This window comes from Mobula hypostoma, chromosome 8, assembly GCF_963921235.1.
Source record: "Mobula hypostoma chromosome 8, sMobHyp1.1, whole genome shotgun sequence".
NCBI lineage: Eukaryota > Metazoa > Chordata > Chondrichthyes > Myliobatiformes > Myliobatidae > Mobula > Mobula hypostoma.
This window is the reverse complement of record NC_086104.1, coordinates 20,123,348-20,138,286: the sequence shown is the minus strand read 5'-3', so window position 1 is coordinate 20,138,286 and position 14,939 is coordinate 20,123,348. Positions and strand designations below refer to the sequence as shown.

The 14,939-nt window shown below is 41.2% G+C and overlaps 1 protein-coding gene across 5 annotated transcripts in view; it reads left to right on the top strand.

Annotated features, from left to right (window-relative positions):
• The window catches only part of ltbp1 (latent transforming growth factor beta binding protein 1), a 463,174-nt gene that overhangs the window by 93,724 nt on the left and 354,511 nt on the right, over positions 1-14,939 (top strand). For all 5 annotated transcript variants that reach the window (XM_063055533.1, XM_063055535.1, XM_063055537.1 and 2 more), the window contains one exon: positions 2,709-2,869. In XM_063055533.1, coding sequence (XP_062911603.1) covers positions 2,709-2,869 — 161 coding nt within the window. The remainder of the gene's footprint in view (positions 1-2,708; positions 2,870-14,939) is intronic.

The following is a 14,939-nucleotide window of genomic DNA, read 5'->3' as shown; positions in this document are numbered from 1 at the left end:
ACAAGCCCTCTAATCTGTCCTGCCTGAGCACTGCTGTAATATTTTCCCTAACAAGCAATGCTACTCCCCCACCTTTCATTCCTCTGCCTCGATCACATCTGAAACATCGGAACCCTGGAATATTAAGCTGCTAGTCCTGCCCCTCCTGTAGCCAAGTTTCATGAATTGCTACAACATCATAAGTCCACGTGTCAATCCACGCCCTCAACTCATCCGCCTTCCCCGCAATACTCCTAGCATTGAAATATATACACCTCAGAAGATTTTTACCACCACTCATAACCTTTCTATCAGCGGATTTGCTTAAACTTTCAATATCATTTATTTTCACCCCAGCCACACTGTCAGCTCTGGCACTCTGGTTCCCATCCCCCTGCAAATCTAGTTTAAAGCCTCCCCAATAGCACTAACAAACATCCCTGAAAGGATATTGGTCCCCCTGTGGTTCAAGTGTAACCCGTTTCTCTTGTACAGGTCCCACCTGCCCCAGAAGAGGTTCCAATGATCCTGAAATCTGAAACCCTGCCCCCTACACCAGTTCCTCAGCCACTTGTTCCTCCTCCAGAGCATCCTATTCCTACCCTCACTGGCACCTAGCACAGGTAGCAATCCTGAGATTACCACCCTTGAGGTCCTGCTTTTCAACTTCCTACCAAGCTCTCTATACTCACTCTCCAGGACCTCTTCACTCTTCCTTGCTATGTCATTGGTGCCTATGTGCACCATGACATCTGGCTGATCACCCTCCCACTTCAGAATGTCATGCAAGCGATCAGAGACATCCTTGACCATTTAGCAGTGACCATTAAACACCCATTTACTGAAATCTCATTCCAGTCTCCCTACATCTCCCATCAATTCTCTCCATATGTTACCATTCATCAACACACGAAAAGGCTAATAGACCTCCCAGTCCCAGCACCATGCATTCTTCCTCTATTTGCCTTACTCTGCAAAGTTGACTGCGAAATGATTCAGGATGAGGATCAATAAACCAGAACACAGAAAATTTTAAAGAAAAAATGGATGTTGGTGTTTTGGAACTCTGCTGACCACTAATCTTAACAAGTGTTGGATTAGGTTGAAGGGAAGCCGTCATGTTCTGCTTTGCCCTTCATGAGTTGTACAAGGCCTTGGTGAGACCAAACCTGGAGTATTGTGTGCAGTTTTGGTCCCCTAATCTGAGGAAAGACATCCTTGCCTTGGAGGGAGTACAAAGAATGTTCACCAGATTGATTCCTGGGATGGCAGGACTTTCATATGATGAAAGACTGGATGAACTAGGCTTATACTCGTTGGAATTCAGAAGATTGAGAGGGGATCTGATTGAAACGTATAAAATCCTAAAGGGATTGGACAGGCTAGATGCCGGAAGATTGTTCCCGATGTTGGGGAAGTCCAGAACGAGGGGTCACAGTTTGAGGATAAAGGGGAAGCCTTTTAGGACCGAGATTAGGAAAAACTTCTTCACACAGAGAGTGGTGAATCTGTGGAATTCTCTGCCACAGGAAACAGTTGAGGCCAGTTCATTGGCTATATTTAAGAGGGAGTTAGATATGGCCCTTGTGGCTAAAGGGATCAGGGGGTATGGAGGGAAGGCTGGTGCAGGGTTCTGAGTTGGATGATCAGCCATGATCGTACTGAATGGCGGTGCAGGCTCAAAGGGCCGAATGGCCTACTCCTGCACCTATTTTCTATGTTTCTATGAGCATACAAGCAGTCAAGTAAATAACCTAGAGGCTTTTAACTGCTTAAGATCACCATAACCTCATGCACCATTACCCCCTGTGCACAGTCCATTTTGCACTGGTTCTCATTCTTGGTTCAGTTTCTCCCAAACTGCTGCAACTTCTCAGATTCACAGGATAAATGTTGCAAATTCATACAGAAGTCTTTATCACAACAATAAGATTAAGGATTGTTCTGAATTCTTCCTTACTAAAAGAAAAATGTGGGTAGGGCAAACAACAGGAATTCTGCAGATGCTGGAAATTCAAGCAACACACATCAAAGTTGCTGGTGAACACAGCAGGCCAGGCAGCATCTCTAGGAAGAGGTACAGTCGACGTTTCAGGCCGAGACCCTTCGTCAGGTAGGGGACTGGTTGGAGATGGATGAGGCAATCGTAGTGGCTGTTTGTTGTAAATACACTATGAGTCTTGTGTCAGTGGGATCCACATTAGGTTTCTGGTAATGCTATGATAGGAGATTGTGGGAGAAAGGAGGTGGTGGAATGGCATATTTGTTGAGCTGCTGTCTTGCAGTTCTTGCAACCTGAGCTCAAACCTGACTTTCTGGTGTTGTATTTATGGAGTCTGCATTATCTCCCTGTAAGTTGGTTTTTTCCCATACCACAAATTTGTGTGGGCTGGTAGGCTCTTTGGCCCTAAACTGTCTCCAGTACATAAGTGGTCGGTAAAACCTGAGGCATCCAGTGGGAAAGCAGGGAGAAAGCAATGGAATCATTGTAGGTTTAAGGTAAATAGGCACTGGATGATTGATGAACTTCAGTTGGTGTTTCTGTGCTCTATGATTCTGACTTCACTGAAACATTTAGGTACTGTTTTCACACTTGAGCAGGGTGATGTCAAAGTTTAGTACAAAGGGATCTTCTCTCCTCATCATGAAGCAATGCTGGTTGCCTTTTGAATTTAAGTATGCTGTAATACATATGTATTTTTATTTTTATTGTTTTCTTCCCCTTATAGTTTGATGCCTCTGCCATCACAGCCACTGACAATGCTGATGCAGCGTAGCCAGTCTCAGCAGTTCACCTTCAAACCCAAGTATTACAGTCAGAAGTTTTATTCTGGAACACACACCTCTGAAAGTTCCATTCGCCAAACTTCATCTGGATCCAGTTACCAAGGTTAGTTGTGCTGTTCGAGACTTCAAATGAAGAGGGCCATGCTGGGAAGTGACCTGATTAACTTCCGATAGGGATCTCTTTCTCTTGCGGTGTGCAAATGTTCTGCACGATTACACACAACAATATTAGTATTTCTTGGCATTTCAATGTTGGGCATCCCATCATAAAACTCTGGGGACATCATAGTGACTAGTTTTTCTGTGTGGGCATTTTTATAGGCACCTGGAGCCTGTTAAAATTGCACTTGACGAGGAAAAAACTCATCCTTCTTTCAAAACAAAATAATATTTTCTGTTATTTTCATAGTTATATATGTATAATCCAAGTGGAGAGATTTGGGGCTACATAGTCATCTCTGGATTAAAATGACAGCAACAAACCATCCATATCTTTAATTGTACATAATATTGTTTTAGTCTCCTTCGAATCACTGCTTCTCATTGTGCAGTCTGAGTACCCCTTCTACAATTTGATCTTTGATGTTGGCACATTCATTGTTCCTGCCAAAGGCAGAGTTTAAATGAAGTCTTTGCTTCCCAGTCCCCAAAATAAACAGATCAGATAAATACTAAAATGCTTTTCACTTGAATACACCAGCATAACTGAGATTGGGTGATGTTCATGGAGGCCTTATTAATGTTCGCTTTTAATTCATTCTAACCGGGATACTTTTATGGCTGCTGTAGAGGAAAATACTTTTGAGTGAAAGATTTTGATAGACAAAGGGTTAATATTGGGTTAATTTAATATAAGGGTTAATATTTGCTGTAAAAAAGAATCTTGATAGCAGGTTAACATCCTCAGGAGGTAAATGGTATTGGTGAAAGCAGGAGAGTCTCTGATAAGATTACACTTCTTATCTTACCCTTTTCTCAGGATGCTTATTCATCGGAGCCTTTGTCGGCAGATTGTAATCAAATTTAGTTAGTTTTCAAACACAATACGATTTCCTTACCCTTTTCTGGCCAGAGTTTACCTCAGTCTTTGAAGTCCCTATTGTCCTTTCATTTGACTGTTCAGTAGACTCCCTGTGGATCTCGGACCCTGTCTTCCATGTACCATCTTGCCCCTCTCCAGGAGTTTCGGGATGGTCACCGGCTGGGCAGGCCCATTGACTGCACCGGGCTTGTCTCCCCTGGAGACTCACGGCAGCTCACGGTCAAACATTCCTCCCGAACGCTTCCCAAGCATAACTTATATTGTCAAAGAAATTTATTATCGCCGGGGTTCGCTTGGATCTTGTATCTATAGGAATCCTTTCCTCGTTGCGAAATTGTTAGGGAAATCAATTAGCTAAGGAAATTCAATTAAAGTTGATTGCAAATAAGTTAGGCATGGACTTCGAAGTAAAGAGAGCTTTATTCACGATATCGTGGGGAGTGGAACCACAAACAGTGGGTTTCGAACTCCAAGTAATACCGAGAGCACTGCTCCTTTTATACATGTACAAATTGATTGCAAAAACAAAGGCTGTTTGATTAACCTATTAGGAATTAGGAAAGATAAGCCAGGTTCACATGTAGTTCTCTTGTGATAAACTATACCCATAGCAACAGCCAAAAGTTAAAAATCCAGTCCTGTGTACAACTTTGTATTAACAAACAGTTTATCTCATATACTTGAGTCTAATTCTTACAAGATAAGCAACTGCAAGTATTTATTCTAAGGGTCATGTCTGCTGAAAGCCAAGGCTATATCTCTAACAAGCTAAGCTGCAAGATAGTTTCCATACTCAAAAAGCCAATATTAACCTTTATCTATCAAAATCTTTAATTCACCGTATATTTCTCCACACTGTCTAGAGTGCAGAAAGGAATAGTCACTTCTCTTGTTACTCTCAATGACCATGTTGCTATAAGTGACTTGCATTCATTTTATAGGGATAATTTATATTCATACTCCCTTCATTCACTGCCGTCACTTGGAAGCATTGGAAGAAATTGACGCAATTTCTGGTTCCTCTGCTCCTGAATGAGATTACTTTCTAAGTAAATCAACCTTATTGCTGACTGAGTAATATTCTCCACCCATTTTTCCTTGCACATAAGGACTGTATTCCTTAATACAGTAGGCCTGTTCCTTTGTGAGCTGGATCACACTGAAACAGACCCACAACTGTAGTAAGGTGAGTCTGCGTTTTCTTAAAGCAAGATAGGCTAACTTGTGCAAAGGCATTATCATGGATTTGAAATTGGGACATTTTGGTTTGTGTTCACTTGCTGTCCACTCACCCATTAACTTGGTTAGGTTTTCAATATACAGGATACAAATGTGGCATGGTATGATACTAAGAAAGTATTGGTCACTGTGATGTGTGACTCTTTGCTGAGTATCAACTTTGGTATGAATATGATTGTCAAGAGTTTGACAGAAGTGGAAACCGTTCAGTTGAACAACCATTCATGATACCAGAGCTCTCACCATTCCTTGCTTGTCCTGCTCAGAAGCTTAAGCCTTAGAGTAAAGCAATAAATGAACACTTGTGTTTAACTTGGAGAGAAAGGTATTTTGAGAGCGACTTTCTGTTCAATGCATGTTATCACTGCTGTTATCTGATTCTGTTTTTGACAGGCTTTTCTTTTGCTTTCCTTTCTGTCCTGTTGAATGCACAATTCTTAACTTAAAGCTGCTTGTATATATTTCAACATTACAGTCGAAACCTCGACTGTACTCTTTTCCATAGATGCTGCCTGGCCTGCTGAGTTCCTCCAGCGGTTTGTGTGTGTTGCTTGGATTTCTAGCATCTGCAGATTTTCTGTTGTTTGTATATATTTCTGTTTTTCAAACATGAATGGCTTTACTCTAGTGATCAGAGAAGAGGTCACTCATTTCCTAGTGTAAGATACCAGTGCTTACCAACATTTTAAACTAGTTTTGTGAAAGGAAAATCTGTTGCAGTCGGATAATACTCTACAGATTCACTGAGAAACATGAGTAAAAATCAGTTGTTGGCTGTTTGCTAAGTTAATTTTAATAGATATGTTAATTTGTCTGTTTTATTCATTCTGTTAAGAGACAAATGGAAGCATGCATGTAGAACTTTTCAGGGTATGCCAAAGTACCTACAAACAAAACAGCAATATTTTTGAAATCTTCTATTAGTGAAAGCATATCTACATGTTATGAGAGGGGATCTCATTGAAACCTATCGAATATTGAAAGGCCTAGATAGGGTGAACGTGGAGAGGATGTTTATGATAGAGGGGGAATTCAGGACCAGAGGACACAGCCATGGAATAGAAGGCTGTCCCTTTGGGATCATCAAGATTCTTCAGATATCGAAAGGTTCCTGATTAGTACAGACATTAAAAGTTATGGGGAGAAGACAGGAGAATGGGGTTCAGGGGGATAATAAATTATCCCCATTGACTACTGCTCTCTGACTTGTATGGGCAAGCCAATTTTGAACCCAACTGGCCAATTCACTGGGGGTCTCATGCATCTTAATCTTCTGGATGAGAACCCCACAAGGGATTTTGTCAAGTGCCTTACTAAAATCCATACAGACAATATCCACAGATCTGTCTTCATCAATCACCTTTGTCAACTCCTGAAACATCTCAGTCAAGTTAATACTCACCCACTAGATCCATACTTATCCTTATTGAAGCTTACTTATAGAAGGCAAATGCAATGTTGGCATTTTTTTCCGATGGAAATTGAATATAAAAGCAAGGAGATAATGCTAAGGGTTTATAGGATACTAGTCAGACCACACTTGGAATATTGTCTACAGTTTTGGGCATCATACCTCAGAAAGGATGTGTTGTCATTGGAGAGAGTGCAGAGGTGGTTCACAAGGATGATTCCAGGAATGAAGGGGTTAACATTTGTGGAGTGTTTAGCAGCTCTGGGCCTGTACTCGCTGGAATTTAGAAGAATGCGGGGGAATCTCATTGAAACTTACGGAATGTTGAAAGGACTAGACAGGGTGGACGTGGAGAGGATGTTTCCTATGGTGAGGTATACAGAACCAGAGGGCATAGCATCAAAATTGAGGGGTGACCTTTTAGAACAGAAGTAAGGAGGAATTTATTTAGCTAGAGAGTGGTGAATCAATGAAATACTTTGCCATAGCCACCTGTGGAGGCCAAGACCGTGGGTATATTTAAGATGGAAATTGATAGTTTCCTGATTGGTCAAGGCATCAAAGGATATGGTGAGAAGGCAGGTGTATGGGGTTGAGTGGGATCCGGTATCAGCCATGACGGAATGGCGGAGCAGACTTGATGGGCTGAATGGCCTAATTCTGCTTCTATGTCTTATGCTCAAATTTAAATTCAGAAATCAGCTGAATATTTTAAAATTTCCTATTGGGATTTTAAAAGGGGGCTCAACCTGCTATTAATATACAATTGTCCGAACCACAATGTGAACTTTGCCAAGTGACGTTCTATCATCTTAAATTCTAGTTCCAATTTCAATGTTTCCAATTTTAAACAAAAAAACATTGTTGTTTATTTACTTAGGACTTTCTGCATACCATTTCATGAGCTTCCAATCCTACAGACTTTTCTCACATGGAATGTTTGTTTATAAATGTCAAGAAATTTACTATAAAAATAATTAGGTGATTAAAAAATTATTCCTTTGCCATAATGACTAGAGGGTACAGCCTCAGCATACAAAGTTGGCCCTTCAGCACAGAGATGAGGAGGAATTTCTTTCGATAGTGGGTGATAAATAACTGGTATTCATGCCAATAACTTGTGGAGGTCAAGTCATTGGGTATATTTAAAGTAGAGGTGATAAACTCTTGTTTAGTATGGGTGGAAAGCAGGAGAATGGGGTTGGGAGGGATAATAAATCAGCCATGGTGGAGTTGCTTAGCAGTGTCAATGAGCTGAATGCCCTAATTCTGCTCCTATGTCTTACGGACCCCATAATCCAGGTTTTGAACTCTGGACTCACCGATTATAGAACCCTAAACGTCCTCACTGCTCTGAGGGCCTAACATCCAGTGCCAGTGTTACTGGCATTGAATGCAGAGCTGAGGCTTACACATAGACTTAGACTCCAGCATGTCCTTCAATTCCCCCACATCGCTAAACCCTGACCTAACCCTCAACTCCCTGCTCTGTATCCAAAGCCATGCCAATGAATCTAAACTAACTAATAACTAATTAAACCTGAGCCATGACCTCAATGGAGACAGTAGCTCGGCGCCATCTTGAATTGGGGAATCTCAAATACTGAAGTGGAAATATTACATCATTGGGTATAAGACACTTGGGGATTTCCTCAAAATGGGTGTGAGAGGTTCATTGTAAATACAATTGTAGAACCAACCAAGAATAATTATTTAATAATGTTTTCTATTTTCAACTTATGTATATATTTTAATATAGTGAATTTGTTTTGTTGGCATAGACACTCAGTGGCCACTTTATTAGGTACCTGCTATGTTTAATAATAGTAACAATTCAACAAACGTATGTTCACAACCTTTCGCTGTAGCCCATACATTTCAAGGTTCAACATGTTGTGCATTCAGAGAAGCTCTTCTGCATGCCACTCTTGTAATGAATGGTTATTTGAGTTACTGTCGCCTTCCTATCAGGTCGAACTGATCTGACCATTGTCCTCTGACCTCTCTCATTAAAAAGTGTTTTCACCCACAGAGCTGCTGCTCACTGTATTCTTTTGTTTGTTGTTTTTCACACCATTCTCTGTAAACTCTAGAATCCATCGTGCGTGAAAATCCAAGAAAATCAGCAGTTCCTCAGATTCTCAAATCACCCTGTCTGGCACCAGCAATCATTCTATGATCAATGTCACTTAGATCATATTTCTTCCCCATTCTGATGATTGGTTTGAACAACAACTGAACCTCTTGGCCATGTCTACATGCTTTTATGCATTGAGTAGCTGCCACATGATTGGCTGATTGGATATTTGCATTAAATGCAGGTGTGCAGGTATACCTAATAAAGTGGCCACTGAGTGTATTTCCTGTCTGTAGAATGTTCATATTTCAAGAATTGTGAATTTGATGATAGATTTCAAGTAGGTGGGTAACCTGCAATTCCCTTTTTCTGCCACCTTCCCTCCAATAATTAACTTTGCCAGTATTTGTCCATTGAGTGGTATTTGATCATTGCACCTTTTAGCCAGGGCTCAATAAGTTCCATTCTTGCCAATGTGTGTTCAATCCCCACTCCAGAGCTCCTAGACTGTCGGCTCTCATTGTGGAACAGTAGTAGAGAGAGTGATGTACTTTTTTTTCAAATGACCTGATAGATCCAGACGCTGACTACCACTTGACTGGATGTGAAAGTTTTCAAGGCACCACTGGAAGAGAGCCGGGGAGCTATCCATGGTGCCTGGGCCAATATTTATTCTTCAGTCAATATCACTGAAACTTTTTTTTAGCTTTTGTCACTTCAGTGTGTGTGTGTGTGTGAACTTGCTGTGTGCAAATTAGTGACGTCTCTACATTGGAAATAATATCTCACTGGTTGCGAAACTATTGGGCTTTTCTCTGAAAAGGTATAATATGAAAGACTCAATATGAAAGATTCTGTCCTTCGTCAGTCTGTCCTTTTAGTCCATCCCCAGTCATCAGATGGGAAGTAATACACGTACACTAGGTGCTCATTAGTGGCTGACATGGAGGAATTTAGGGCTGCAATGAAGGTACTCCATCTCTCGTGGAGTTCAGGACTTCCTTCATCATGTCAGTAGCTTCCTCGTGGTTTCCACCATTGTTAGTTGTGCAAGTCTCGGGTGGAGACTTGGGAATACCGTCACACTCAGATGCAGAAGGATTCTGCATTGCTGTTTCTATAACCGTTCTGTTTCACCAGTCAGGGTTGTTAGCCCTGAGCTGAACCTCTGAACCTGGAGGACTGGTGGACCACTCTTAGTCTGTCCTCTACCCTTTGACCTGTTTGGTAGGGATGACCCTACCAAGATCCGAAGCATGAAGCGCTGATCCCAGCCAACATCGCTCCCCGGGTCATTGAGGCACTTAAAATACGCCAAGGTTGTGGAGGGTGGATGAAATTGGAGACAGTCAAGTAGCTTAGGTGAATTATTTAAAAAAATAATATCAAATAAGTTGACAGATTTTTGCCCAGCAGATGCAAATATTATCATTTGACGAAAGGCTGAGAAAACTGGTATTTCAAAAGATGCTTTCTTTCCCATGCAAAGCAGATGGATATCTCAAGATGCAGTCTCATGTAAGCAATGTCAGTTGCTCACTTAGAAGGCAGGAGTTTGAGATCTACAAATGTAATAAGTAGCACTCACAACACGCTGGAGGAACTCAGCAGGTCGGGCAGCATCCGTGGAAGAGAACAGTCGACTTTTTGGGCTGGAACCCTTCATCAGGACTGTAGGGGGAAGGGGCAGAGGCCCTAAAAAGAAGGTGGGGGGAGGGTGGGAAGGAGAAGGCTGGTAGGTTCCAGGTGAAAAAACCAGTAAGGGGAAAGATCAAGGGGAAGCGGGGAGGGGAAGCAGGAAGGTGATAGGCAGGAAAGGTGAAGAAAGCACAATGGGTAGTAGAAGGAGGGGGAACCATGAGGGAGGTGATAGGCAGCTGGGGGAGGGGCAGAGTGAAACAGGGATGGGGGAAAGGAGGGGGACGAAATTACCGGAAGTTGGAGAATTCAATGTTCATACCAAGGGGCTGGAGACTACCCAGACAGTATGTAATAAGTAGACTTGGATGACCTTGTGAATTACTGGGACAGATCATATTGCTGATAGATTATATTGAGCCTCATATTAAATTTTCTTCACATCACTCAACCTGTGGCATTGTACTCCATCAGTTTGGGAAACAGATGTGAAATGCTTATGTTGGTTGGTAATTGGCATTTTTCTCACACTTCCTGATACTACATGAAAGTAACCATCTGCATGAGAAGTAAGGACTATGACATAAGGCAGAACAGATGACTCATGAATGACTGACCTTGGAACAGAGCCATTTTGTTACTGTGGCCACATTAAAGAGCTTTCAGGTGATAAATAGTTGACACCACATGCTGCAAGCATCGTGTGGCTTCCGTGCTAGATCAAATTTGGGAGAGGGATCAACTTCAAAGGCTAATTTTCTGGAAACATTAGCTGAGACAGAGATGGCTGCTGAATATATAGATACTTCTGCAGTTCAAACTGCAAACACTTTAAAACATTTTCGTGGAAGGAATGACCTCTAGATTTTTCGTTTTGTTTGAATTTTGCACTAAAACTGTATTCAGGGTCATCCTTTAACACATCTTGTGCCGATCACAATTTTCTCTTTAATGGTAAACTTTATTAAGTATATTCAATGATTATATACAAGATCGGCTAGGGTGGCTGAAAGCAAAATTATTGAATCAGCTTTTATGCATAATTTAGTAAAGTTTCAAGTCATTTGCATACTAAATCATACATGAATTAATTTGAGTAGAAAATATCTTGTATTCACAAAAAAGTTAGATGTCTCTTTTTGTGAGATGTAGTTTTTGATATATTATTAAAATTGGTTTAAAGTTCAAAGTTCAAGATAAATTTATTATCAAATATTGTAAAATATGCTACCTTGAAAATCATCATTTTGGAGGCAGTACAGGATCAAGAAACAACCAAAGTGCAAAAGAAGACAAACTGTGCAAATAATAACAGATTATACTGATGACAATCATTGTAAATATTCCTTGAAAATGAGTCCATACATTGTAGATTCATTTCAGAGTAGTGATGATTGAAATTATCCACTCTGGTTCAGGAGCTTGATCGTTGTAGGGTAATAATTGCTCCTGAACCTGGGTGGTATGGGGTTTCCTGCCCGAAGGTAGTAGCAAGAAGAGAGTGGGGTCTTTGATGATAGATGCTGCTTTCTTTTGGTATTGTTCCATGTAAATGTATTACGTGGGGAGGGCTTTGCCTCAATCCCCAAAATGGACTCTTGTGCAGGCAATATATGTTACAGAAGAATGAAATGAGGGCATACTGTGCTGTGAAATACCCCTAGTTGAAAGATTAACTAACATACTAAAAGATTCTGTGAGCAGATAAAGAGTAAAAGGGAGAGGTGGTTAGGTCTGTATTTATCATTGAAAAGGACATGGAAGCTAGTTAGTTCGGGGGAGGGAACATTGAGATGCTAGATCACATTAATGTTACATGGGAGGACTTCTGGAGGGCTTGAAGCATATCAAGGTAGATACATCCCTAGTTCAAGATTAGGAGAGTCTGAGAATGTCATATCTTCGTTAGCCATGGTGAAGTACCAAAAAATGAATATAGATAATGCTGTGCCTTTATTTAAGAATGTGGCAAGAATAAAGCAAAGAATACAGACTGGTAAACCTTACATCAGTGGTGGTAAAGTTGCTGGAAAGGATTCCAAGAGATAGGGTATATTTGTATTTGGGAAGATAAACACTAATTAGGATTATGGCTTTGTGTGTGCAAAATCATGAATTTGATGGAGTTGTGTTTTCGATGAGGTGACCAAGACAGTTGTTGAGTCCAGGGCAGTAGACATTCTGTTCATGGACTTCAGAAAGGCCTTTGACTAGGCTGTCGTGAAAGGTTAGGAAACGTAGAATTGAAGGTGAACTAGCCATTTGAAAACAAAATTGGCTTGGTGGTAGGACAGAAGGGGTAGTTCCACACGGATCGGTGCTGGGTCCTCTGTTATTTGTCTTATAACACCAAAATTGGGAGTGTGGTGGACAGTAAAGAAAGTTATTTAAGATTACAGTAGGATGTAGATCAAATAGAAAAGTGTGTAAGGAATGGCAGATGGAATTTGACTCTGACAAGTTCAGAATGATGTATTTTGGGACGTTAAACTAGAGAAGGACATACACAGTGAATGGCCAGGCCCTAGTGTTGAAAAGACTGATGTTCGGTTGTAAATAAGGTGAAATAAAGTGACAACACATGCAGATAGTGTAGTTCAGGAAGTGCATGGTATGCTGACCTACATTAGTTGAAGCATTCAGTGTAAGGATTGGGACGTTACAGAACACTTGTTAGACAGCACTTGGGGTATTTTGTGCAGTTCTGGTCATCGTGCTACAGGAAATATGTAATTAAGCTAAAGAGGATGTTTTCTGGATTGGAAGACTTAAGTTATAAGGAGAGAGGAGGTAGGCTTGGTCTGTTTCCCCTGGGGCAGAAGAGGTGTGGTGATGGAGAGACATAATATTATTGAGAGACATAATATTATGAGATAGCCAGAATTTGATTCCTATGGTTGAAGTGTCCAAAACAAAATGGCATATGTTTAAGGGGAAGGTTTTAAAGGGGGTCCAAGGGGTAATCTTTAACATTTTATGCATAAAGAGCAGTTGTTTCTGAAATAACTGTCAGAAGAGGTGGTGGTGGCAGGAGGAGGAACAATATTTTAAGAGATACCTGGACATTTGAATGATCAGCGTATAGAGGGATCTGGAATCAATATTATATAAGCGGGATTAGTTTATAAAGTCATTATTGTCTGTGAAGTCACAGTAGATCGAAGAATCTGTTTCTATGCTGTAAACTCTATGAAACTCTGTCCAACCATCTTCCGATGATCTCCATATTTAGAACAAAAATTGAGTCCATTATTATTGTCTATTTCTGCTGTCGTGTTGTAATGTACCAGAGTGAATTCTGCACTTGATATGGCTGACTTGATTTGAGCAAGGGTGTAAAATGGCTGATACTAACGGCAGATCTTTTTTAATAGTTTTGAAGTTGCTGGCAAGATAGAATTTCTTGCCTGTCCTGAATTACCATTAAGAATGTGGTAGGCCTGTTGATAAGGAGTTCTAGGATCGAGGTTCAGTGAAGCTGAAGGAATGGTGATGTATTTCTAAGTCAAGCTCCTGTCAACTTGGAAAGGAACCTGCTCTTGATTAGACCATAAGACCATAAGCAAAGGAGCAGAAGTCGGCCATTCGACCCATCGAGTCTGCTCCGCCATTTTATCATGAGCTGATCCATTCTCCTATTTAGTCCCACTCCCCCGCCTTCTCACCATAACCGTTGATGCCCTGGCTACTCAGATACCTATCAATCTCTGCCTTAAGTACACCCAATGACTTGGCCTCCACTGCTGCCTGTGGCAACAAATTCCATAGATTCACCACCCTCTGACTAAAAACATTTCTTTGCATTTCTGTTCTGAATGGGCGCCCTTCAATCCTTAAGTCATGCCCTCTCATACTAGACTCCCCCATCATGGGAAACAACTTTGCCACATCCACTCTGTCCATGTCTTTCAAGATTCGAAATGTTTCTATGAGGTCTCCCCTCATTCTTCTAAACTCCAAGGAATACAGTCCAAGAGTGGACAAACATTCCTCATATGTTAACCCTCTCATTCCCGGAATCATTCTAGTGAAACTTCTCTGTACCCTCTCCAACATCAGCACATCCTTTCTTAAGTAAGGAGACCAAGACTGCCCACAGTACTCCATGTGAGGTCTCACCAGTGCCTTATAGAGCCTCAACATCACATCCTTGCTCCTATACTCTATTCCTCTAGAAATGAATGCCAACATTGCATTCGCCTTCTTCACTACCGACTCAACCTGGAGGTTAACTTTATGGGTATCCTGTACGAGGACTCCCAAGTCCTGTTGCATCTCAGAACTTTGAATTCTTACCCCATTTAAATAATAGTCTGCCCGTTTATTTCTTCCGCCAAAGTGCATAACCATACACTTTCCAACATTGTATTTCATTTGCCACTTCTTTGCCCATTCTTCCTATCTATCCAAGTCTCTCTGCAGACTGTCCGTTTCCTCAGCACTACCGGCCCCTCCACCTATCTTCGTATCGTCAGCAAACTTAGCCACAAAGCCATCTATTCCATAATCCAAATCATTGATGTACAATGTAAAAAGAAGCGGCTCCAACACGGACCCCTGTGGAACACCACTGGTAACCGGCAGCCAACCAGAATAGGATCCCTTTATTCCCACTGTCTGTTTCCTGCCAATCAGCCAACGCTCTATCCATGAATGTAACTTTCCCATGATTCTATGGGCTCTTATCTTGTTAAGTAGCCTCATGTGTGGCACCTTGTCAAAGGCCTTCTGAAAATCTAAGTATACAACATCCACGGCATCTCCCT